This window comes from Eurypyga helias, unplaced genomic scaffold, assembly GCF_000690775.1.
Source record: "Eurypyga helias isolate BGI_N326 unplaced genomic scaffold, ASM69077v1 scaffold11085, whole genome shotgun sequence".
Lineage (NCBI taxonomy): Eukaryota > Metazoa > Chordata > Aves > Eurypygiformes > Eurypygidae > Eurypyga > Eurypyga helias.
The window spans coordinates 2,167-28,656 of record NW_010253376.1 but is presented as its reverse complement, the minus strand read 5'-3'; the positions used below and the strand labels follow the sequence as shown (position 1 = coordinate 28,656).

General features: G+C 37.6%; 1 protein-coding gene across 1 annotated transcript in view; it reads left to right on the top strand.

Moving 5' to 3' along the window:
* Positions 1 to 25,178, top strand: part of CHD1 (chromodomain helicase DNA binding protein 1) — a gene marked incomplete at its 5' end in the record, with an annotated part of 36,569 nt that extends 11,391 nt beyond the window's left edge. Inside the window, 25 exons of the mRNA XM_010152649.1 lie at positions 427 to 516; positions 1,354 to 1,544; positions 2,645 to 2,833; positions 3,149 to 3,311; positions 4,766 to 4,918; positions 5,309 to 5,380; positions 7,152 to 7,301; positions 7,838 to 7,986; positions 8,271 to 8,367; positions 8,456 to 8,551; positions 9,510 to 9,686; positions 9,863 to 10,023; positions 11,341 to 11,382; positions 12,076 to 12,206; positions 12,631 to 12,769; positions 13,962 to 14,112; positions 14,606 to 14,728; positions 15,082 to 15,219; positions 17,334 to 17,597; positions 18,008 to 18,148; positions 20,202 to 20,380; positions 22,418 to 22,514; positions 22,715 to 22,772; positions 23,720 to 23,930; positions 24,136 to 25,178. Coding sequence (XP_010150951.1) covers positions 427 to 516; positions 1,354 to 1,544; positions 2,645 to 2,833; positions 3,149 to 3,311; positions 4,766 to 4,918; positions 5,309 to 5,380; positions 7,152 to 7,301; positions 7,838 to 7,986; positions 8,271 to 8,367; positions 8,456 to 8,551; positions 9,510 to 9,686; positions 9,863 to 10,023; positions 11,341 to 11,382; positions 12,076 to 12,206; positions 12,631 to 12,769; positions 13,962 to 14,112; positions 14,606 to 14,728; positions 15,082 to 15,219; positions 17,334 to 17,597; positions 18,008 to 18,148; positions 20,202 to 20,380; positions 22,418 to 22,514; positions 22,715 to 22,772; positions 23,720 to 23,930; positions 24,136 to 24,499 — 3,726 coding nt within the window. The remainder of the gene's footprint in view (positions 1 to 426; positions 517 to 1,353; positions 1,545 to 2,644; positions 2,834 to 3,148; positions 3,312 to 4,765; positions 4,919 to 5,308; positions 5,381 to 7,151; positions 7,302 to 7,837; positions 7,987 to 8,270; positions 8,368 to 8,455; positions 8,552 to 9,509; positions 9,687 to 9,862; positions 10,024 to 11,340; positions 11,383 to 12,075; positions 12,207 to 12,630; positions 12,770 to 13,961; positions 14,113 to 14,605; positions 14,729 to 15,081; positions 15,220 to 17,333; positions 17,598 to 18,007; positions 18,149 to 20,201; positions 20,381 to 22,417; positions 22,515 to 22,714; positions 22,773 to 23,719; positions 23,931 to 24,135) is intronic.
* Positions 25,179 to 26,490: the final 1,312 nt, after the last annotated feature.

Here is a 26,490-nt window from a genome sequence, read left to right as displayed (position 1 = left end):
ACAAGACTGGCTTCATATTCCTGTCTTCTGCTAATAATCAATATTTTGGTTAGGAGTGAGTGAATGCTTAATGCAACACTGTGAGTTAAAGATGCAAATTGAAAGTTTAGATTTTGATCTGATACAAATGTGGGTGAAAGATTTCCTTCTTGCTTAATAGTGAACAGGACTAAAAACTTAGTCTTTCATTTGAAAACAATTGATCTCCTGCCATATGATTATTGAGGTGGATACAGTAAAAATAAATATGTAATCATGTTAGTCACGATCTTATTTTCTGAAGTGTTGTTGGTTTGTTTTCATAATGAATTTCTGAATGTTAGCAATGTTACCCATTAATGTAAAAAATATTTTGTAGAAATTCTTTGCTATTTATTCAGAAGTTCAAACAAAGTATCCTTGGACTTCACGTGATTCTTTTTGTAGATAAGAACTCATGAATGGATGCATCCACAGACCAAACGATTAAAATTCAACATACTTCTAACAACGTATGAAATTTTGCTGAAGGATAAGGTAATCACACTTCTTCAGGGAGATAAAAATAACTTCTCCAGTGTAGAACTCTCTTTAAACTTGCATGTATCTGGTTTGTGGGCCATTAAATTTATGGAGAGGTAGATAGCTTTTGGCTATATGACAGTTTGTTGTTTGTTTTTTGGTTTTTTTGGGGGGAGGATGGTTCTTGGGGATTTTTGGGTTTTGCTGGTTTGGGTTTTTGGTGGTTGTTTTTTTTTTCTTTTTTTTTTTTTTAAGCACAGCTGGATTTTCTTTGTGTGTGGTGAGGCTTTCAGCCCTTTCCATTTTGTTAAGAGGATAACACTACATTTTTCTCGGGATTCTCATTACTGTAATAATCTCCCATCTTCAAGAGCAGACCATAGAGTTTTTCTTTGTTGTTGTGCATACAGTCGTATGTGCACGTGTTACACTGTCTCCATAGCAGTAGCACACAAAGTCATTGTTTGTCCTTATGACAGTATATGGAAATTTTTGTAGTCAAGAAGCAGAACACTTTTACTTTCTTTGTACATGCTGGGAAGAAGAGATCAATAGTGATGATTATTTTTTTTCTGTTATGTAAAATTAATGTAGGTGATGTAGGTAGACTTGGCCATTTTTTTTCCCCCCTTTTAAAATTAATTTGCACTTTTATGGGTTGCTTGCATAGCCTTTTATTGAATCTGGCAAATGTAAAAGCTGTAATTAGTACTAAATACATATTGCTGTCCATGTTTTATTATAATAAACTGAGAAGTGATGGTGTATATAGCCTGATTATAAAATGTGGGAAACCATGCAATGTGTTTATTTATATAATATGTCATGTCCGCCTCCCCCCATTTCTTCAAGTCATTCCTTGGTGGTCTGAATTGGGTATTTATAGGAGTTGACGAAGCTCATCGTTTAAAAAATGATGATTCCCTTCTGTACAAGACTTTAATAGACTTTAAGTCTAATCATCGTCTTCTTATTACTGGAACCCCTCTGCAAAACTCCCTCAAAGAGCTTTGGTCTTTGTTGCACTTCATCATGCCAGAAAAGTAAGTAAGAGTTTTACATGATTCTTTTCAACTTCTTTTTTGGTCAAGTTTCTTGTTGTGATGTGGGAATCAGTAGAGGCAGGGAATCGTACTGAAAGATAATTTACATATTCTGTATAAAGTAGATGCATATTTTTTTTTCATGCTGCTCCTGATAAGTAATACTGGTAGCAGTTGTCAGCTTTTTTCATTTTAGCAGTCCACAAAAATGATGGATGGATGTATGGATCAGAACCTGGAATAAAGGCTTCATCTTGGTCTGAGAGGAAAACCGTATGGATGTACTCTGGGGAAATAGAGTGGAATCTTTTCTGTTAGTACTATTAATGAAAACAAATTTGTACCAAAATGCCCTGTACCCAGTAGTTCAGCTGGTGTTCCCCTACAGCTCGGATACCGTAACCTTACTGTATTGACCTTCCTTTGTACTGACCTGTCTTTATACCGAAGATAAACTGGAGCTCATGTGTGGGCACACATGTTCCCATCAGACACCTTGTAAATGCCAAGCACCATAGCTCGGTTTAGTTTGAGCTATGGATTGTACTGACTTCTTCAGAACCTTGCAAGCAAAGCCACTATGGTCTAGTACTCGTTCTTTTTGTGATCATAAAGTCTGTTCTCCTAGTCTGTTAGCACAGAGGATAGTTATGCTTCAGCTACACCATAGAAGCTGCAGAACCTACGTTAAGTAGTCTCTGGTTCACCTGCACAACCTACTGCCATGCAGCTGGTGTTTCATGCTGCTCTTGATAAATGTAATAATAGAACTTCTGCAACCACCTGGGTGAGTATCCTTGCAGAAGAATAAAAATATTGGGTTTCCACTGGGGAAGTTAAAATTCAGTAGTTTCATTCTGTAAATGTTTTTTGGAAATTTTCATTCTTCTCTTTGCAGGCGAAGTATTTGAGGTTTCTTCCTCACTGCCTCCTGTTTAATCGATCCTATTTCTGAATTTTCATCTCAAGAGAGATTCCAGTGTGTAGTATGGTTATATATGAAACGTTCTGTCTTCGTGTCATCTTTCTTCTTGAATTTTGCTTCTTCAGGTCATTCACAGCATGTCACTATTTTGCACTCATTCTTTATTATGTTGAAGGTTTTCCTCCTGGGAAGATTTTGAAGAGGAGCATGGCAAAGGGAGAGAGTATGGTTATGCAAGTCTTCACAAAGAACTTGAACCATTTCTGCTGAGAAGAGTTAAAAAAGACGTAGAAAAGTCTTTACCTGCTAAAGTTGAGCAAATTCTGAGGATGGAAATGAGTGCATTGCAGAAACAATATTACAAGTTAGTAACAACACTTTTTAAATTGCGCTGTTTTAGTGATACATCTACATGCAATTTACTCAAGTATAATAGTTTTTATAATGCAGTTTGAACTTGAGGCCTCTAGGGTTGCACAGCAGTAAAATTCTGTGAAGCAAGGGGTCAAGAATGGAACTGGTCTAATGTCTATTTGTGGACCTTCTTTTGTTTGTCATGTTTCTACATTATTTTGGGAGATGCTTTTATTCTTTAACTTGTCTGTATCTTGAGATCTTACATCTGTCTTGCTTCCATATGTGGTTAGAAAGTACTTATATCGTACACCTTGTATTTTAGGTGGATTTTAACCAGGAATTATAAAGCCCTCAGTAAAGGTTCAAAAGGCAGTACCTCAGGCTTTTTGAACATCATGATGGAACTCAAGAAGTGTTGTAACCATTGCTACCTCATTAAATCACCAGATGATAATGAATTCTATAATAAACAGGAGGCCTTACAGGTAATGCCACTTTTTTTTTTTTTTAATTACAACTTCTGTTTAAAGTCTTGTTGAGCTCTGTGAGTGATAGAGTGACCAGGAAAACCAACATGGTTGCCCAGCCCACCCCCGGCTTAGATACTGAGCGTGATGTTTGATAGAATGAAATACCCTTTTGGTCAGTTTGGGTCAGCTGTCTGAACTGTGTCCCCACACCCTCCCTTGCTGCTGGTAGGGAAAAAAGGTTGGGAACACAGGTGCAGCATCAGAAGCTGAAAAAGTTCTTGACCTGGCACAAACACTCCTCAGCAACTACTGAAAACACCAGTGTTACCAGTACTCTTCTCAGGGCAAATCCAAAGCACAGCCTCGTACTAGCCACTGTGAAGAAAATTAGCTCTGACCCAGTTAAAACCAGTGCACATCTGTGATATTTACACAGTTTTATAGGGCTCTGGCAATTTAGTCTTACTAAAGTGTATTAAGAAAAAGCACATTCTCTGGAAAAGGTGCATCTTGGGTTTTACAGGTGTGTGAATTGATTTTTGATTCTTAATTGGACCTGAGTAAATGACAGGTAATTGACTAAATAAAAAACCCTGATATTGATTACAACCAAAGTGAAAAAGAAAGGGTTTGAAACAGACACTATTTTCATGCAAAATAAACTTGAGACCTATTTTAAACTGAAGTAAAATAAAGCAGCTAAGCAGGTAAACGTAATACACCAGCGATCTGTGATAGCAGGAAGTGATCTACAGAACGCATTTAAGCTTTTATTATAATCAAATACTGTTCTCTGTATGCCTGCAAAAGACAAACTGAAAGGAAATGAAAATAACAACATCCAAAGCTCAGTCTGATTTTGTTATTGGTAGAACAACAGATTAAGACAATTGTCATCACTACCAAAGATGGTCTGTTGGGTTTTTTTGTTTTGTTTTTTTTAAGAATACCTAATATTTGTACCAAAATTCTTGAGAAGCACAGCAACAGATAAGGCGGCTGTTGTTGATGCAGTTTGTACCAACATAAATGCCCTAAAGATGACTTTTTTCCCATAAGCATTCAAGTTGATAAATACTTTCCTAAAGCTACTAGTTTGTGCAGTGGCAAATATCCTCCTTCTTTCTGGCATAAGGAATAAAAGCACTTAACTCACTATTTAGCATTCCCCAAAACTCTATCCCAAGCATCTTCACCTAAAGAGGCCTAACATTTTCAACGTTAACTCGCTTGTTTGAGTTTCGGTTCTAGTTACTCCCAACGGCACTGGGAAGGCTTAACAGGCTTCAGGTGGTTTACAGTGTTAGGTAACAAACCCAAGATTCCTCTCACTTTATCTTGCCCGAGAAACTTAATTGGTAGGGTTTGTTTAAAAATACTTAGGGAGTTAAGCAATGTCTAACCAATGGCAGTGTGTGTCAGTGTTGAGATGAACTTATTTTGTAATACGTATTTCTTGGGTTTTGTAGCATTTAATACGTAGCAGCGGGAAACTAATCCTTCTTGACAAGCTACTGATTCGTCTGCGAGAACGTGGCAACAGAGTTCTAATTTTCTCACAGATGGTGAGGATGCTGGACATCCTAGCAGAATATTTGAAGTATCGTCAGTTTCCCTTTCAGGTAAGAATCTTGGTAGTAGCCAAGAAGCTTTGATTGAAAAAAAAATCTTTTCTTTACGCTCAGGGTGACAGACCACTGGAGCAAGTTGTCCAGAGGTTATGGAATCTCCATCCTCTGTGATATTCAAGGCACCTGGGCATGACTGTGGGCAACCTGCTTTAGCTGTCCCCAGCTGAGCAGGGGAGTTACAGAGGTCCCTTCCAACTTCAATTGTTTTGTGATTATGTGATATTTTGAAAGAAAAAAGATGAATTAAAACATTATGTGAAGTGTTGCATTACTATTTTCTTTTTTCATGTAACAGTTTTGACAGTTGAGAATTGTCAAGTTGCTCTGATTTTTAACATAGTGTAAGAATTACTTTTTAACTGTAGTATTCAATCTCTTTAGAGACTTGATGGATCAATAAAAGGGGAGTTGAGGAAACAAGCACTGGATCATTTTAATGCAGAAGGATCAGAGGTAAGGTTTTTTGTTTGGGGTTTTTTTGTTTGTTTGTTTGGGGTTTTTTTGTTTGTTTGTTTTTTAAGGAATCTTTTATTTTTTTCCCAAGAAATACAAAAAACACTGCACAAAAAAATGAAAGCTGAGAGAGTGAGGAACATATCACTAAGGTGGAAAATTAATTGTTATTGCCTAGACCATAAGGTTTCCATCTGCTGATTTTTTTTCTAAGAAGAGATTGAATAGAAAACACAGAACTTACGAAGGTGTTATATAATCAGTTGTAGAGCTATGAATTTTTTTTTTCTTAAGTTGTTTATCAAAGTAATTTGAATTAATATATAAATGCTGCAGAAATTTAGCCTCATGTTTGTTGCTGCGTAGAACTTAACCCAGCAGTGTTTACAAGAGTATTGGACTTACCCAAGCAGTTAGCATCAACCACATCCTTTGGCAGTGGGCAGGACTGACTTTTGTGTGTGTCCTTGCCATCTTCAGTTGTTTCAGATCTGGCTCCTGTTATCTTCATCTGTTGCCACCTCCTGACTTGCCCTGGGATCCTTTCTAGCCATTCTTGGCTAGAAACCTGTGAATATACAGGTGTCCATTAGAGATTCTTTCTTTGCTTAGCTGGAAGATGTGTGACTTATTTAGCATTCCTAATATGCAAGTCATTCCCTATCTTTGATCAGCCTAAATCTTTTGGCCTGTGCTGGCAAATTTAGGGGAGGTTGTTTTGGTGGTGGTTGGGGTTTTTTTTTTTTTTTTTGTTTGGTTTTTTTGTTGTTTTGATCAGTAATTGAAAGATTGTATTTGTCAGTTGCTGCTGAGCTTGTTACTGCTAGGTGAAGGGAGAAGGACTTAAGTCTGTAATGTGAACTTTAGGTATTTGTTAAATACAGAAGTTAATTCTGTTTCGAATTTATAGCGTAGATATTCTTGCCTTTTTCTCTGCAGTTACACTGTACATTTTTGGAGATGAAGAGAAATACAAACATTATGCCTGTCAAAAATGGAGGCAAACTATGCATTTGTGCACCAACAAAATTATGCTCCCAGTTTTGTTTTTTATTTCTTTCCTAAAAGTTCAGTATGCTTTATGCCCATTACTGAGCTAAGGGCTACATGGAAGTTTCTAGCGCAATTCTCAGGACTCTTTCCTGAGTGTAATGTTTTTCTGTTGTCTGTAACTATACTGAAAACTATGATTATTATTATTTTTAACCTGTTTTACTCCATCTTGAGTTTCATATGTTGTTTTATTGCATCTCAGATTCTTCTTCAGTCCTTCATAGTTGTCTCTGAATAAATCTCTGTCTTCTGCAGGCTCTTTCACCTCATTGCTTATCGCATTTTCATACTGCTCCTGAGTATGTTGACCAGCATTGAACCTGGCAGAAGGCCTTTGCTTCCTGTCTCTTAACCAGTTAACTGTAGGCTCGAGTGTCTGCTCTGCTCTGGCATGGCTGCTCAGTCTTCAGGGCTTGGGGCAAGGGGGTGTGGGAGCGGGACTTTGTTACATACAGGGCTTTAACAGTCTTTTGGTTGGGATTTTTTAATTGGTGATCATCGACTAGGACGCTGCTTCCTTTAAACTGTTGAGAAGTCAGTAAATATTTATGACAGAAGTTGTTATCAATGTTTGCTTTATACTTAAAGAAGCTTTAACTACAGAACAGTTACAGAACAGGTAGTAGCACCACAGACTGCATTAACAAGTGTCATATTGGTTCCTTTAAGAGTGTTACAACTATTGTATATACAATTACTTCTTATTTAATGATTTCAGGACTTCTGCTTTTTACTGTCGACGAGAGCTGGAGGACTAGGTATCAACTTGGCATCTGCTGACACTGTTGTTATATTTGATTCCGATTGGAATCCACAGAACGATCTGCAAGCACAGGCTAGAGCGCATAGGATTGGGCAGAAGAAACAGGTATGCACGTTCAGCTTTAAGCTCCAAACCTGAAGGGAGGCTCCATACAGTAGCTCTCTACTCTGCACTGTTCAGTCTTCGTGTATTTTTGAGAATAACTAATACTTGCTGCGTGTATCCAAAATGTTAGTAATTGTCACTTAACTTGATTTTTTAAAAAGTCTCCCTGTATGGAGAAGACGATATGGCAGCTGCGGTATATGGATGGGAGAGGGAGAAGGATTGGGAGCTTGTCTGTCCCACATTCATTGGCATCACGTCATTCAAGAAAATAACTGCTACAACATACAGTAATAATTGGAAATTTCACAGTTTTGCCTGTGGCAATGCATGTGCCAAATTACTGAAGTTTAAAATAGACAGGTGTAACAATTTATTTCTCTCTCCTTTTTTTTTTTTTTTAATGCTTATGTAAAGACTGTGGTAACATGATTGACATAGTATTTCGTCTTTGAAACCAGTCGATAATTTTGGAAGATATGTAGCCTGGGACTTCTCCCTGTTGTTGCTTACTGGATTTTTTTAAATGTACATAGGTTAACATTTATCGGCTGGTCACAAAAGGATCAGTAGAAGAAGATATTCTTGAACGAGCCAAGAAAAAAATGGTGTTAGATCATTTAGTAATTCAGAGAATGGACACTACAGGGAAAACTGTGCTACATACAGGCTCTACTCCTTCAAGGTATGTTTGTATTCATTTCCATACCGATTTACCCTTAAGTAAATGTGGCAACTTAGTAAAAGTATAAGTTATTTCACTTGGTTAATGAAAGACAAAACAAGGTTTATTAAGTAAAGATGCAAAATATATTGTCTTTATAGGTTTTTATTTGCATATTAAATAAATACAAGGCTGTATATGTTTTTAATTAACAGTAAAAAGAAAACTTAATTGACTCATGATTATAGAGAACTTTTTGAAGTTGCTAAGATAAAATGTTTTTCCTGAAATGTCCTTAATTTCAGCTCAACACCTTTTAATAAGGAGGAGTTATCAGCAATTTTGAAGTTCGGTGCTGAGGAGCTCTTTAAAGAACCTGAAGGGGAAGAACAAGAGCCCCAGGTAAGTAGTGTTTCTAGACTAGATAGATAAAACAACCAGAAACATGTGTGAATTATTTCATTGTACAGATAAACTGTTTCCTTTTTAGGAAATGGATATAGACGAAATCTTGAAGAGGGCTGAAACTCGGGAAAATGAGCCAGGTCCATTAACTGTAGGAGATGAGTTGCTTTCACAGTTCAAGGTATTGCTGCATTGCCTCCTTCCTGCCTTAGTTAGACTGTCCTTTATAAATGGTGCTGTGTTTCTTTTGTGTACCTGTTCATCTCTTCACTCTTATGAAACGATGCCTCAGTGAGTCAACTCTGTATCTCTTTCTAATAAAATATCTTTCCACCTATACAGGGTATTTACCATCAGTATAAACATTTAAAAATACATTATGTATTTTGCTAATAAAATAAGAGATATTTATGAATGTGTTAATGGTCAGAATTCTAGGTAGTTTTGTGTTTTATGTACTGCCTTTGTTCTTAAGCAGCTGTGGTGTTGAACACAAAATGCAAAGTTTGCGTTTCTTAGTTGATGACTTCTAGAAATAGCCTTTAGCCCTGAAGTGAACTTGAATGCCGGGTTTTTTAAGTGTTATCAGTTAAATATCTTATAATTTGGGTGCAAAAAAAACGGAGAGCATGTGTTTGTTTAGATTGGCAGGTTATCAAATAGCTCTGCTGCTGGTTATTCATTTGCAACATTTTGACTTGTACAGTGTGTTAATGTTTGGCTAGTTTTATATTATTCTTATGGTTTCACATTACCTCAGGCATTGAAATGTTTGTTGTTGGCCCTATTTTGTAGAAAGTTACACAGCAATCGTGCAGCTATGGGGGAGGTGTTTCATTATACATCTGTATTAGCCAATTTCTAATAGGAGAAGTTTCTCATCTTAGCCGATGTTGTGTGGAGTCTGCCTTCCATAAATTAATAAAAATACTTTCATTAGAGGCAGTGTTTCATGAAGCATTTTGTATGCATAAATTTTATATATATTATAAAACAAGAGCATGTAAGTAAATACATTATATATATATATGCATAATACATGCCATCTAGAACTTTTTCATAAGATATTAGTTGCTCAGTCTTTTTCAAATAAAGTCATGTATTGATTTGATGAAAATGCATATATTCTGATGTACAAGGTGGCCAACTTTTCCAACATGGATGAAGATGATATTGAGTTGGAACCAGAAAGAAATTCAAGAAACTGGGAAGAAATCATCCCAGAAGTCCAGCGGCGAAGAATAGAAGAGGAGGAAAGACAAAAAGAGCTTGAAGAAATATACATGCTTCCAAGGATGAGAAACTGTGCAAAACAGGTGTGTCTTGGATTCGAATGGCTTGTACTTTTATGTTGCTGTTGGTTTAATTTGTTTTCTGGGCGTGGTTGTTGAGTTTTGGTTCAGGTTATTATTTTTCCTTTTCTGTACGTATATTTTTGACAGGCTAGTTACGTTGGTTATCACATAGCTTAGAACTTATTCTCAAATTTCAGATCAGCTTTAATGGAAGTGAAGGGAGGCGCAGCAGGAGTAGAAGATACTCTGGATCTGACAGTGACTCCATCTCGGAAAGAAAACGGCCAAAAAAACGTGGAAGACCACGAACTATACCGCGAGAAAATATTAAAGGATTTAGTGATGCAGAGATCAGGCGGTAAGATACCAGAGGACATGAATATTTAAAGGGAGAGGACAAATTATTATTATTATCATTATTGCTATTATTATTTTATCAATATTGTTAAGTTTGAAAATACAGAAAGCAGTCTATTTTTCCTAAATTGATTTGAATTTTTTTAATTCTAGGCGCTTAATGTTTTACCTTTTGTACTTTGTGGTTCTGACTTAGTGAACTGTCGTGGCAAGAACTTGAATGCAATTTAATGAGGGATAACATTAGGTTTGAAAAATACTCTTAATTGTTCTAAATTTGATAATTCCTACATCCCATTAAGACAGTGATTTCAAAACAGTTGTTACAATGGGTGAGCTTTTAGCATGAAAGCAAAATAATCTGATTCCCACCATCTTACCTAAAAATCGAAGTCCTGAAAGAATATGTACGTCTTTTTGGTGACAACTGAAAAAATTTTGGTGGATCTTGTTTTCTTTTTTAAACATCTTGATATTGTAATTGAATTGTTACATCATACTTTTTTAAACTAAAAAAAAAAAAAATTCTATTGGAATGTTGTACAGCAGGTCCCTTCAGTATTTGGTGCCAAAATACTTGTTTGGTGGAAGGAGTAGGACTTGTTTTGTTTTACCTTTTGGGGTTTGTGAAATGCTACTTTGCTTCTGAAATTTAAGTATGCGTGTTTCTCTAAAATGCTGTAAAGGTTTCAAAATATTTTTAGTTATAGCATAACTCCAAAGATCCTTTTTGCCTTATCATTTCATCTAACAGCACAGTGAATTTCAAGGATATTCTTGTGCATGCACTAGAAATTTGAGGCCTTCATTTTTCGAATTCTTCTTTTTTTCAGAATTGTTTTACTGTTTTTATTTTTTTCCATTTCCTTTCTATCCCAGTATCTCCAGTTTCTTTCAATCACTTACACATTCCTACAGAGTATCTTTCATGTCGTATTTTCCAAAGTCTTGGTTCTTTTACTATATAAGGCATAACACAATGTCTGAAATACCTATTTACTGTAAATTCACGTAGAACTTTTATGATTAGACACATCCAGCTGCTGAATCTTCTGTTTTGTGAAATTAATAAAGCCATTTCTTAAATAAATTGTACTTTCTATTGTTTTATTTACATCAGTTCTTACCCAATAAAACTCTTGACTTTGTTTGGGCTATCTGGGTATAATGAGCTGTCCTACTCTCTCTAGTCTCCCCCCTCCCGTCCCCATGGCCATTTGGCATTATAGGATGCTGAATAATTGTATTAATACAGTTTTAAAACTGATGTAGTTAGTCAAGCATACATTTAAATGGCAAAATTATTTTCTGTTACCAGGTTTATCAAGAGTTACAAGAAATTTGGTGGCCCTCTTGAAAGGTAAACCTGTTTATTTTTTCTGTAGTAACTTCGAACCTCGTTTTCTTAAAAAATAGAACAATATACCAAGAAGCCTTAGGCTGAAAATAGTTGTCTAGTCTTTTGCCTTGAATATAACGTGTCTTTAGGTTAATATCTTCCCTTTCTTCCTGTATGGTATGTGTGCAAACAGCCACACAACAGACCTTTCAGCTTTCAGGACTACTTACTCCTTTATACTTTATCTGCTGTCTTGTTTAATCTTCATTGGTGATAAATCATTCAGTTGTCTTCTTCAGTAACCTGTCGAAAGCTGATCTGTTATCCCCAGTGGCTGACAAAGTTAGGTTTCCATATTCCTTACTGTCAGTTCTTATTTTTAAGCTTTGCTTATTATTTCGTATTTGAAGAAAAGCTTTGCGTCCTTATTTTTCTTAAAAGGATTCGTAGTCCATATGAAACATTATGTAATAAAAGGGATCATAATGTATAATAAGAAATGGACAGTTACTTAAATCATAACTGTAGGGTTAGGGTCCTTTACAGTTCTTGTTGTGTTGTCCCTCTGCTATCTGAACCACTTCAAAGAATTGTACACAGCATAGCAAGTGTAGGTGACCGGTAACTTACTCTTCTCTAGTTTCAAAATCTGAAGGAGTCATTCACAATTAGTAAAGTTTCAGAGCTATAAAAACATGTATTTTTTTATTACAGGTTAGATGCTGTAGCTAGAGATGCTGAGCTAGTTGATAAATCGGAGACGGATCTCAGACGTTTGGGAGAGCTTGTACATAATGGATGTATTAAAGCTTTAAAGGACAATTCGTCTGGACAAGAAAGAGCAGGTACGATGTGTTCAGGGGACTTGGGGGGCAATAAAAATGTCAGGAAGTCTGAATTACTCTTGCACTCTGATCATAACAGAAAACAGTCTTGGGGGAAAAATGCAAAAAAGTTGGCATGCTGCTAGGTGATTTTAAAAGGGTTATAGCAAGATCACTTCCTGGTTTTGTGAATTTTTTCACTTTCTGTGTGAATTGTCATTGGAGAATGCAGTATGTTTTTCCTTTACTGGGAAATTTAAAAGTAATCTGTTACTATGTGGAAGACTTTTTGATTCTGGAGCTTAATCGAAGCATTTGGTTAAGAAAAAGTCATTTGATGTAATTGAAAGTTTGCTGCTGTAGCATCAATCTTGTTCTCTTTACATTTTTTCTGTGAGATATTTGTAAAGGTTAACTATTCAATGGCTTTGTTATTTATTTTAAGGAGGTAGGCTTGGGAAAGTTAAAGGCCCAACATTCCGAATTTCAGGAGTGCAAGTGAATGCAAAGCTAGTCATCTCTCATGAAGAAGAGTTGGCACCATTGCACAAATCCATTCCTTCAGATCCAGAAGAAAGAAAAAGGTATTGAAATCTGCGGTTATTTTGGTTTGTGGGGTTTTTCTGGGTTGTATTCTTGGTTGTTTGTTTTAAGGAAGTACTAATGTAGAAAATTTTTCCAGGTTTATTGGCTTTTTTTGGACAACTTTGACTCCAGGCACACTGAGACAGCATTGTCCCCCCATATTGCCTGTAATGACTGGCAGCAGTAACCTGCTCCACGTCCGTTCTTCATGCTTTCTTCCCTTGCTGTAGAAGCCACTGCCAGCTTTGGCTTCTCAACTGTATTCACTGCGGACTGTGTTCAGTTACTTGTATAATCAGGACTAGAATTCAGGAGCTGATGCACCAGGAGGGCCACGGAGATGCTCAGAGGGCTGGAGCCCCTCTGCTATGGGGACAGGCTGAGAGAGTTGGGCTTGTTCAGCCTGGAGAAGAGAAGGCTCCGGGGAGACCTTATAGCACCTTCCAGTACCTGAAGGGGCTACAAGGAAGCTGGGGGGGACTTTTTACAAGGGCCTGTAGTTACAGGACAAGGGGTAATGGGTTTAAATTGAAAGTGGGGAGGTTTAGATTGGATATCAGGAAGAAGTTCTTCCCGGAGAGGGTGGTGAGGCACCGGAACAGGTTGCCCAGAGAAGCTGTGGATGCCCCATCCCTGGAAGTGTTCAAGGCCAGGCTGGATGAGGCTTTGAGCAACCTGGTCTAGTGGAAGGTGTCCCTGCCCATGGCAGGGGGGGTGGAACTAGATGGTCTTTAAGGTCCCTTCCAACCCAAACCATTCTATGATTCTACGATCTCTGCTTGGGGGGAAGGCAGTATCTGTCCAAAAGCACAGCGATTACCTACTGAACTTTTCCCCTTGCCACCTTGTGTATAACAGTGCCTGAACTATCCACTTAATTAACAGTTACGCTTGGATGATGCTTTGTACTTTTATTCATGGTTAGCCAACTCTGGATGCAGCTCATGGCCACAGCTACCTGTTCTCTATATTTTAGACTTGATCAACTTTAAAACACGTTTTATGCTAGTTTCAATAAATTTATAGAAGTGTTAAGAAGATACAACTATAAATATTTGGATTATTTTCATAAATATACCAGCATCTTCTCAGAGGAAATAAATCTAGTTACATCACTTTAAATATGTTCCCTTCCTCCTTGTTAACCATCAGGAGTGAAAATCCTTTACTCATCTAATTTATTTCTGCTAGATACGTCATCCCATGCCACACCAAGGCTGCTCACTTTGATATAGATTGGGGTAAGGAAGATGATTCCAACCTGTTAATAGGCATCTATGAATATGGTTACGGCAGCTGGGAAATGATAAAAATGGATCCTGATCTCAGTTTGACACAGAAGGTATGTCATCTATAACATTTCATGGGGGACCCTTTTTGTTTAGGCATTAATGCTACTAAGAACAGTTAGTGAAAGAGCTGCTTCTGTGATAACCGAGACTGTAGGGACGTTACAGCTCAGTTGTACTTTAGTGTCCTTTTTGTGGTGTATTGCTGGATGTAAGGTCTTGTGTTCAGCTGGAGTATGCCTTCTTGCAGTCAGGCATCCTGCCATATTTCCACGTAGTTGGACATCTGTAATTTGAACTTTTTAGTCTTCTCCTTCTCTATTTTAGATGTTCTAGTTTTGTCCGTTCTGTGTTCTTGAACTTTTGGAAGTTTCTCTAGAGATTTGATTTGATTGGGTTTCCTCATCCCCACTTAATCCCCAGCTTCACTTTGAGCTGTCTTTCACTCTCAACATGAGCTTTCTCTGTCCTGTGTGCTCCTGGCTAGCATCTTCCAAACTCAATAATATGTACTCACAGCTGTGGCACTGTCGTCGTTCTCCTCAGATTTTGCCTGATGATCCAGATAAGAAACCCCAGGCGAAGCAGTTACAGACTCGTGCAGACTACCTCATTAAATTACTGAATAAAGACCTTGCGAGGAAGGAAGCACAGAGGCTTGCTGGTGCAGTAAGTAAAATTTGGCATTCATTAGTGAGATAAACAACACACTTAAGGGCATGTCAGCTGATCCTTTTCTTTTTCAGTTCTGCTCTTTTTCTTTGTGTAGTATTGCTCTGTATTGCTAATCATATTACATGAGACTAAAGAAATTAATTGCAAGTTTCATATTGTACTGTTCTCTTGTTATTTGTGTGTATTCTCTACTGTTGCACTATGCTCTCTCTCCAGTCCTGAGAAAAGCAGTGGTCATCAGTGGCAATTAATAAAATAAAATTAACCCTCTATTTGAGGGTTCTTTTTTGCAACTGTGCTGCAAAGGTGCTTGTCAGTTGACATTAAAAAGAGCAATTTGCATTCAGGGTGGCTCAAAGAGGAGGAAAACAAGAACTAAGAAGAATAAAGTGATAAAGGCTGCAAAAATAAAGGGTGAAATAAAAAGTGATTCTTCACCACAACCCTCCGAAAAATCTGATGAAGATGATGATGAGGATAACAAGGTAAATATCTTTTGTATGGTAAAGATGGCTATTAATTTCTTCCTATTAATATCAATTTCTATTTCACCTTTTGCATGACTTAATAAAATTGAAGCACCCATACGTCATCCTTTTCCTTTGGCCAGTACAGTTGATGTTGCATCAGCAAAAGCACACAGGAGACTGCATCTATTTTAATTTAATGATAAGACAGTAGGTGGGAAATTATGAGTAGTTGTCCAAATTATTGTAATTAGTCCATAACTTTTTTTTAATAAGTGGCATAGCTCAGTTTCAGCATTTTTTTAAAGACTTCAGCATTGTATCTGCTAACGATGCAAACCTAACGTAACACGCAGTTATAAAAGCAATGCTTCTGGCTGATGTGTTGTACCTACTGATTGTGATCGTTCAGGTGAAGTTATTCAGGCTCAGGAAAAAAACATGAAGCTCAATTAGAATGAGACACATAAATAAATGATATTTCAAGGCTTGCATGTGAAAGCCCCTGTATACGTCATGGCTTTCATTATCCAAAAAGGCGATTTGACGAACTATTTAACCATGATATGTTCTGTTGTTTCTGTTGTGTTCCTTTAGGCCTTTACTTTTGTTGAGTCTTCTTCTAACATTTATCACACAGCAGAAACAACTGGAGATAAAATTTACCTGAAGTTTAGGGTTGTGTCACAGCTAATTTTACAGCTTTTAAAGTAACTCAGTGCAAATCTATATGTAACATTAAAATACTTCCTACTTGGTGTAAAATAAACTAAATTAAAATGTCTTATGTAACAGTTTTGAACTATAACAAACCAGAGTAATTCTCAATTCACTCTAGGGAAAATTACTTAGGGGAATACATGGTTAAAATTGAGTCAGCCTTAGAAAGAGCCACAATACATCTGTAAAAAATAGTAATTTTTAACTAAAGCATTCCTGTATGTATTTGAATTGTATTATGAAGGATAAAATGTCAAGCCAGAAAAATTTAGAATTATTGAACCAAGACTAGCTTATGTTTATAGTTACTATTATTTGTCTGGAATGTAAGACTAAGAGCTCTCAGTGTTGTCACAGTTCCCACCAAATTAACATGGGCAACTGCATCCTAAAATTAGGCAAATAAAGTATTCAGATTACTTAAAATTGAATGTTAGACTTCATCTCCAGTCGAAACAGAACATAGAGCCAATCAGTTGATTGACTTGTTACATTTTGGGAAAGTGCCTAGGATGCTGTCTCGTTTTATGTATTTATTAACAGATATTGATCAATTTAATTGCTTTGGACACAAACTAACAATTCCACTTCTGAAAATTGGAGTGCATACAAGAATGGGCTTTAACCACCCAAACAGTTGGCTTTAGCTGACGTACTGCTTGCAGCATTTAAAACTTACCTGTTTAGCTGCTAGAACATTCAGGAATCTCTTGAAGTCATTGGGTTTTTGCTGGGAAGTTTGGGCCAATTCCTCAATACCTCATCTAAGTAACTTGTTGAGATTCATGTGTTAGACACGCTTTCAGCTGTTTTTCTGCAGTGGATTCTATGTATGCCTTTCCAGGGTGTATTCAAATAAATTCGAAGGTGACAATACTTTGAAGGGCCCCTATCAGAGAATCTGTAACTAAGACTTTTTCTTTTAAGTCTAGTAAAAAGAACACCTCTGAAAAAGAGAAAATTGGGTATCTGTTACCTTCTCCTGTGAATGTTTAATACGGGATTGAGAAAAAGTTACTGGGACAAAGCTAGAACAGAGGTCTTCCAACGTCCCCATCACTTGAGTGTCCAGCTCAGTTTTGCGAGCCCTACTTCCTTTATAGGTTTTTTTTTTTTTAAGCTTCAGAACCAAACTACCTTTTAGAGGAACAGAATTCTAAGTTAATTCTAAGTTAAATGGACATAATTTCTCACCCCCGCTACCACTGCCACATCAGTACTTGCTTTGTCACATCAAGGAAGTAAGTTCTCAACTTTCTTTACAACTGCATTAAGTTTTATTTGACAGGGGTTAAATCTATGTCACAAAGAAAAAACATGCAGGAAAAAAGTATGTTTTAATCTGATACTTTACAGACTTTGTCTTAGATAGGAACTCAGTTTGATGTGACATATATGCTTGCGTATTGCAGGATGAGATTGTTTCAGTGAAACATCCACATAAAAAAATTAAAGCAGAAAAAGAAAATGAAGAAAAGCCTGAGCCAGATATTGGTATAAAGAAGGAAGCTGAAGAAAAAAGAGAGACAAAAGAAAAGGAAAATAAGAGGGATTTGAAAAGGGAGAAAAAAGAAAAAGAGGATAAGAAAGACTTAAAAGAAAAAGATATTAAAGAAAAGAGAGAAAACAAAGTAAAAGAATCCACACAGAAAGAAAAAGAAGTAAAGGAAGAGAAGGTAACTAGGTTTACTTATCTTGTATAGCAATAGAAAAGGTCACTAGGTTTACATGAATGATTTTGAGATGAAAAGGTATTTCAGATCTGATCAGTTGTCATTTCATTGAAGTCCTTTACATCACTTGAAGTTACATTTTTACTACCTGAAAACATGAGGACAGGCATTTAAAATGGGAAATTACATCTTCAGTGATACGTATTTTGGTAGGACTGAGAGTAGAAGTGTGTGGCAAGAAATTTATTCCTTTTCCATTCTCCTTTTCCATTTCATCTAGAAAGTAAAACGCACTGTCATTCATGTCAGCATAGTGTTTATTCTTGGAGTAGTTATGGGGGTTGTCATATATTACAGGATGATTCCAGAGCCAAAATAAAGTGTACTTAAATATGTTTATATCTTGTTACTAGGTAAATGAAATCAAATCTGAAAATAAAGAAAAAACTAAAAAAACTCCATTGTTGGACACTCCAGTTCATATTACTGCAACTAGTGAACCAGTTCCTATCTCGGAAGAATCCGAAGAGCTGGATCAGAAAACTTTCAGTGTGGTAAGTCCCTTTTGAGAAGGTAGTGTTTGTACTTGATAGTGTGAATGAGGACAATTTCCGATCTGTTTGTTATTGGGCACAGTAACACAGGTGGTAACGTTCACTGATCTGAGACTGTATTGACACCGTACCAACCTAACTTTTGTCTTCCTTCCAGCAGTTCCATTTTGCTTACCGTATGTAATGCAGGAGGGTAGGAAACCTTACCCAGTGGTCTGTGTGCTGAATAGATTTAGAGTATGGGCTGTAAAGATACATCCTCAAGAATAACTCGTGTATCCCGCTTCTTGAAGAGCAGACATGGATAAACTTCAGTGCAGTTGCTGGAGTCTCTGGCTTCGCTTCACCCTATATGCTTTTCTTCTTTGTAAGATAAGAAGAAATTTAGTTTCAGCTTTACCCCCCTAAAGTATTGCAGAGTTGAATTAGTAGGCAAGGGAAGGAAGAAATGCTCGAGCCCTTAGAAATACTCTGCTGGAGTGATGTCTGACACCAAAAGAATTTCATTTAAATGCTATTTCTGACTAAGAACAGAATCAATATTAGAGGGGGAAAAAATTACATAAGCACAATTAATGTGAAGTTTTATGGGTCAGCTGGGGCCTTTGGAAATGCATCAGTAAGTTACTTTGAGCAGCTACTCGCCTGTGGGTGTTCTGTCGTTCATATTCCAACAGTTCCTGCCAGCCAGGCTTACTCTTGGCTGTGACATGCAAATAAGATTCTCCCAAGTACAGCAGTGACTGGTCTGTGTATGGTTTTATTCTAAACATTCCAAGTAACTCACCTGTGATTTCCAGGGTGAGCCTCGAGTGGTTCAGGTGGATATGTTTGTGTGGCTAAGTGACAGAAAATCACTTCATTTCCACGCAGTTTTACATTGTTCTGATGGCTTCTGTATTTAAGCAGTGCACTCTGCAGGCTGTCTTTAAGCTGTGGTTGGTACAGTGTAATGCAGCTGCTTCATTATTTAGTGGCATGAGCCAGAAATGGAACAGCTTCCCTGATTTTTCTAGTTCTCCCTAGATACTTGGTAATGTTGATAATTCCATTTCATTCCAAACATTTGTTTCTTTCTTCTTTCTTCATTTACAGACGTCCATTTGTTCTTACAGGGAGTAACTCTAGGTTGGGTCTAGGTATACAGAACCATTCTTTCGTGCAGGCTTTTTGTTCTGGGATGTGTGTTTATCGCTGTGCATGGTCAGGCCAGTCTGATCAGTGTGTTTAACTACACTTCCAAATGGACATTACTACTGTGGGTTGTTGAGGCCTAACTGATTTTGCTCTTTGTGACAAGAAGGATATACTTGCCCTCTGTTTACCATGTCTTTGTAGTTGGATGGTATTCCTAAGCAAGTGTCTGTAGTTCAAATCATGCCAACTGTTTTTGTCAGGGTTTATTATTGAAATTAAAAATCGAAGAGCATGCATGTGGCGTGTATATCTGTGTTGCCGTCACTGTTGTTCCTCACGTAGGCACACCCAAACAGGCTGTACTCATAGCGAAGGTTTGGCTAGTATCTGCAGAGGTTTAAAATCTACCCAGAGAAGCAGTGCTGATCCTCTGCTGAATGCCAGGTTTAGTTGTTGTAGAAACGATCTGTTTGAAATGTACCGAACTCTCTTGTATTGAGCTTTGACATCGAGTTTGTATAGCTTACAATGTGCTGGAACGTGGAAGTTTTGTCCTGTGTCTGTGCTGAAAGTCATAGCTATGATTATAAAACCCAGTTGTAATGAGTCCTTGTCCTCAGAAAATCCCTTGTATTAAACGAGTGCTTGCTTAAATCCTTGATACCTGTATTTTACACAGCCTGTGACTTTCATGGGGGAGTTCATTACCAAGTGGGTTTAAAATACAACTTTTTCCAAAGGAAACCTGCAAAATGTTAAGAGCTGTGAGCGAGTTTTGTGTTTTGTTTGCCTTGTAACAGTACTGCCTTTGCCTGTGTACATACGTCATTCTAAAACGTGATCCGCCCTTCAGTGTTCAGTTTCTTTTCTTTATTTTTGCCTTTGAACTAATACCTTTCTTTTTTCCATTTTACAGTGCAAAGAAAGAATGAGGCCTGTCAAGGCAGCACTGAAACAGCTGGATCGACCAGAGAAAGGCCTTTCTGAAAGAGAGCAGCTGGAACATACTAGACAGTGTCTTATCAAAATTGGGGATCACATAACCGAATGTCTAAAGGAGTACACAAATCCTGAACAAATTAAACAGTGGAGAAAGTAAGTTATTCTTCGCCGTTTTTCTTGAAAAAGGAAAATCTGTGATTGCTTTTATTAAGCAGAATAGTTTTAAATTATTTCTCTCCTTCCTGATTCTCCCTTTCTAGTATCTGTCTGCCATTTTAAATAGGCATCTATAAAAAGATGATTGATTCTAGGAGGTTCTGATTTGCTGTGGATTGACTTTTCCCCACTGCGTAGAAATGCGTTTTGTCCAGTAGGTGGAGTTATCTCACCTCTCATAACAGCAAACGGTTTATAAGGTGTTACTTAGCCCGTGCTCAGTGGAAAAGCATCCTTATCTTTAAGGATCTGTTTTTTCAACTTGGAGGGTTGGGAGTTTTTTTAATTCCTGCTAAAAATTTGTGATGATCTTCGCATGAATTTGAGTTGCAGAATTCTTTATTATTTTTAAAATATACTCTAAGTTACATATTAACTGTGACTTGATAAAAGTATTTATTCTAACGTACTCAGATCTATTTCAGAAAGAAGAGTTTGCATCTTTATCAGGTGGCAATTAAAACAAATTAAGAATAAATCTTGGTTTGTAAACTGCTTATTTCATTAAGTTCTTAATGCAATTTGAATTAGTTTTATTGGAATGTACACTTCAGTCTTTTATGGTTGAAAATGCATTCTGCATTTCCATATACAGAATTCTGTTAAGTGTTTCATTTTCTCGAAGACTTCTGTTGGTGTGAAATGCTTCTGCTGATTTTACTTGGCCTTACTTGAAAATATTAAGGTGATCTGAGAGAAAAAAGATATATGTCTTACATTTTAATAAATGTTATATTTGTTTAAGTGAAAATTTGCAGTAAAGGTGTTACTTACAATTATTACTTACAATAATTATGTAAGTACTTACAATTGCTACTTACAATTATCCTATGTAGATTAATAAAGTACGTATTACAGCTATTTTTGATAGGAAGAAGCGTAGTTAGTCTGCTTGGCTTATCTGAAGTTATACAGGTGTCATCAGGCACACCATTGATTGGTTGTCTACTTTTGCAAACCACTCAACTAAAGCTGTAATGTTTAAATAATCACAGTGAAGGAGCAGGCTGTTGCTCCCTGAGCCTGCACACTTCAGGTACCTCTGAACACTAGTATGCTATAGTCTTTTCAGCATTTCACCTGTAAAAAAACCATTCTACCTGGAAAAAACTTCTTTACTGAAGGAGGGGTCAGGCACTGGAACAGGCTGCCCAGGGAAGTGGTGGAGTCACCATCCCTGGAGGTGTTCAAGGAACATGTAGACATGGTGCTTGAGGACATGGTCTAGTGGGTGTGGTAGTGTTGGGTTGGTGGTTGGACTGGATGATCTTACAGGTCTTTTCCAACCTTGATGATTCTGTGAATTTGCCTCAAAGAATTATAGACTTTAGATGTTTACTGTGATCATGGAAGCAAATGGTTTTTTTCAAGGTTTGAAAGCAGAAGACTTGATTGGTTCTTCTTTTATTCCTTTGAGCACAGATTAGGCACAAGTTTATCACCATGCCACTTCCATCCTCTTCCATGGTTCTCATTTGTTTTCACAAGCTTTGAGCAGACTTTGGAATTCTGTTGAAAAATCTTCTCACTGATATTTTCATGAAATAAGGCTTTCAGGTCAAATGTCTTACACTGTAAGAGACTTCAAGTTTGGAAGAATTTTTTACTTAAATTTTTATTTACTGAGTGGTAATTATTCAAAATTCAAATAAACCAGAAGACATAAATAATTTTTAGCAGTTTCAAATGTCATTCTGTTAACCCAGTTATTAGTACCACTTTCTGTGCACTTTGGGCTCACAGTAAATATTGCAAAGTGACAAATTGTTACAGGAATTAATCTTTCAAATGTGTGAAATACAGCTAGGTAACACTTGCTGTACAACTAAGCAATAACTGTGTAAATTTTATAGTGGTTTTTTGGTTTACCTAAGTATTTTTCAAATTATTTCAGTTAAATCTATGTTTGGTTTCATAACTCAAGAAAAAAGAAATTTACAGAAGAATGATAACTTCTCTATTCTTCTTCCTCAGAAATCTGTGGATTTTTGTCTCCAAGTTCACAGAATTTGATGCCAGAAAGCTGCACAAACTGTATAAACACGCAATCAAAAAACGCCAGGAGTCTCAGGTAATATTTCCAGACCCTTTCTAAATACACAGACATGCATTTTAAGTATTGTAACTCTTATTAAAGGATTATAAGGAACACAGACGTATACTTCAAGTAGCATTTGTCTTTGTAGTAGTCTCTTTTGTTAGGATATTTTTCTAATTAATTCAGATGAACTTTGGGATTTAGCAATGAGTTTTTGTACTTGTCTCTTTTAGCAACACAATGACCAGAATATTAGCAGCAATGTGAATACACATGTAATTAGAAATCCAGGTAAGAAGCCTTAAGTATATTCTTGTGTTAGATATCTTAGTTTTCATGTTTTTTTCATTCACATGTCTCCTAGATCTGTCTCCCACACTGCTAAGCATCACGTTGATAGGCTGACACCAAAGCTGCACTGGGTGGCTGGTGGATGCCAGCCGAGGGCATACTGAAGCTGGTACTTACTGGTTTTAGTAGCAAGTTATTTGACCAACCTTTAAAATTTTTTTTGAAACACTTTTTGTGTTAAACTTCATGGAGGGAGAGATGTCTGCTCAAAACCTGTGATTTCCTGGGGATTCTGTGCCTGTCTGTAGCTGTTGTAATGCCACTGCTGTGTGAGAAAGCAAGCTATTCCCTGAAATCGTAGTTTATCATTAGTTACATGGGCTGTATTTTATCGTTGACAGAAACACTGATTTTTCCGTGCTCTGACACCACCTGCCTTCTTGTAATACACTTGCTTTTGTGTTGTGTTATGTAACACCTTGAGTCTATTTTCATGGACAAAATCAACATTTTAGGAATACAAAACATGTATTTTAGGAATACCACTGAAACCCTTTCGTTTACAAGGTCTACCCTTACAACTCCCATTCGTGCTAAGGCCGCCCCTTCTTAGGGAGGAGGTTGCTACCATTCTGTATAACAGTGCTCTGCTGGAGACACCTCTCCTCCCTGCTCCTTTGGACCACACCTGGCTCCATTCGGTCTGCAGAGAGGCTGAAAAGCGCTGTTGTCGGGTCCTACACATCTGCATTCTGCCTTGCTTTCCTCTTACTTCTGAGGTTTCTTTCAGTTCAGTCACATTTGTGGGTTTGTCTTTCAACTGTTTAGACCTTGTTTCTGTCCAGTGTCACTTTTCGTACGGCGTCACATCTGACAGAGAAGCGCGGTTGGCGTTAGGTGAAGAAAAGGCTTCGAGGCTTCCCTCTAACCTCTGCTTTATTGAACAGATGTGGAGAGACTGAAGGAGAATACGAACCACGATGACAGTAGCAGGGACAGTTACTCTTCTGACAGACATCTGTCACAGTACCATGATCATCACAAAGACAGGCATCAGGGAGATGCGTACAAGAAAAGTGACTCTAGGAAAAGGCCCTATTCAGCCTTCAGCAATGGAAAAGATCATAGAGACTGGGATCACTACAAACAAGACAGCAGGTGAGTTTTTTCACCAGTTTTAAAATCTGTTCGGAATTCCCTTCCTGTTTCTGTGGTGTGCTTGTAGCAGGCACTGAAACACCTCTTTGGAGTGCTGCAAAACTGCAATGATGATCTCTTTCTAATGCAGCTCTGTTGGTTTGGTGTAACTGCGGCTCGTCCTGTGTGTTCAGTAACACTAATACTGATAACTTTTGGTTTTTAGATACTACAGTGATAGTAAACATAGGAAGTTAGATGACTACAGGAGCAGAGACCACAGGTCAAACCTGGAAGGAAGTTTAAAAGACAGCCGGGCTCATTCAGACCACCGGTCCCATTCAGACCACCGGATACATTCAGATCACCGTTCCACTTCCGAGTACAGCCATCATAAATCGTCTAGGGATTATAGGTACCACTCAGACTGGCAGATGGACCACAGAGCGTCGGGCAGTGGCCCGAGGTCTCCGTTAGATCAGAGGTCTCCCTATGGCTCAAGATCGCCCCTAGGACACAGATCTCCGTTTGAACACTCTTCGGATCACAAAGGTACACCTGAACATACGTGGAGTAGCCGGAAAACATAACAAAGACTGACATTTTCTGGACCTTCTTTTAGCCATATACAGTAAACTAACACAGTAATTGCCTTACATGACTTGAAAGATACGGACTGGAGATTCTATCGGTAGCAGTATTGTTACTTCTTTCCAGGATGCAAGGTCTGTTATCCCAACGGAAGAAAAATATTTTTGTATTTAAAATGTATGCTGCACTGTGCTGCAAATGTTGTGGCACTCTTTTTTTAAGAAACGGAAGATGTTTACTTTTACAGGGACCTCAACACTGCCCCTTTCAGACTGGATCTTACTATAAAACTCTTCACGTCAAAGTGGTTTTAGGCTGAACACGTTTTAAATTATGTTTGTAAATGGACTTTTAAACACTGACCTGTGCTCATATTTCAGGAAGGAGTGGGGGGTTTATTTTCTTTTCTTTCTTAGTAAAGAACTCTCAAGGACTTTGTTCACTTTCCAAAGCTACTTGTTTACATTGTACACTGCGACCACCTTGCCGCTTTTCATTGCAAGCTTGAATATTTAAATTCTGTACCTATAACTGTAAGATAGCCAGGATTTCTCCTGTTTGTGATCAGTTACGATGCCTTTTTACAAAACAGACAAACAAAAAATAATAATAAAAAGACACCCACACACAAAAAAATGGCTGTAAATTATTGTAAATTAATTAAATGAGCTTTTCCCCCCCCCCTTTCAGGCTTTTTTTGACTGTTCCTTTCCCCACCAACTCAGGCCTTCTTATCACAAGTATGAAACAAAATCAGTGTACTTACATGTTTTGTTAAAATATCCTGATGGAATCACTGTTCAGAATGTAAAAATGGGGAAAGGCAACATTTTATGCCATTTAGTGCTCCTTTTTTATTGGCTACTTTAGACACATGCTTTGTGTTTTTTGGGGATTTTTTTGTTTGTGGTTGTAGTTTTGGGGTTTTTTTTCCCTATTAACTGTCAGTTGTTGTGATTTTTTTGTTAGCTGGATTTTTCTTAAAATTTCATTAAACTGCGCTCTGGAAGGCTTTTCAGGTGCATTGCTTTTAAAGAAGGGGGCGTTAAACATCTGGACACTTCAGAATCCAAATCAGCCAAAACTTATTGTGAATCCATTTGTGTTCCTCTTCAACATGGGCAATAATGTTGAACGTGCTATGCAGCCAGTTGATATTTTAGAAGATTTGAATGACTTTATTGACAGAATTGTTACAATGCACACTGATTGTACATAGGTAACTTCTATCTGACAAATTAAATCTAAACTAAAAGGAGATGTGGGCTCTTGTAGTTTTCTGCTGTGATTTTTTTTTTTTTTTCTACAGCATTGCTTTTTCTCAGGTTTACCCCTAAAAACGTTAAACCCAACTACTACATTTTAATGTGCAGTGTGATAATTAGGGAAGATACCTAGCCTGGCAGCATGTGGCGGGAGCTGCATTTCTTGCTCCAGTTTTTCTCCGCTCTTGTGATGTTGAGCCTTCGTTTCCTAATTAAACAGGTTTATATGGAAACATTAATACAGAACCAAAATCTGTCCACCTAGTGTCTGTGAGGATCTCGCTGCAGGCACGGTTGCTGCACGTTACATTTTAAGCTTATTTAGTGTAGGCTCAACCAATGCTGCTTCATCTCCTAACTCTTCATCTTCCTAGGATCTGGAGGGTTTCGAGTTGCCCGGCTTCGACCCGCTGAAGCAGCGTTCAGGCAGCGGGAGGGCTGGCTGACAAGGTCGTGTGTGTGCCACACGTCCTCCGCTTCCAAAAACAAATCCGGAAGCTGGAGCATCTCCAACCGCTGGCTGATTTTTTTTTTTAATTTTTTTTTTTTTTTTACTGCTTGGGTAGAGCGTAGGCCCACCCCTGGAGCACAGGGGGAGCAGTGTGGCTGAGGCTGGCTCGCCAGCAGCGTAGCGGTAGTGCAGCAGGGTGGCTGAGCCCATCTGGGATGCCTGACAGGGTTAGTCTGCATCCATTTTTGTTAGAGGTGTCTCGAAGCAACACCAA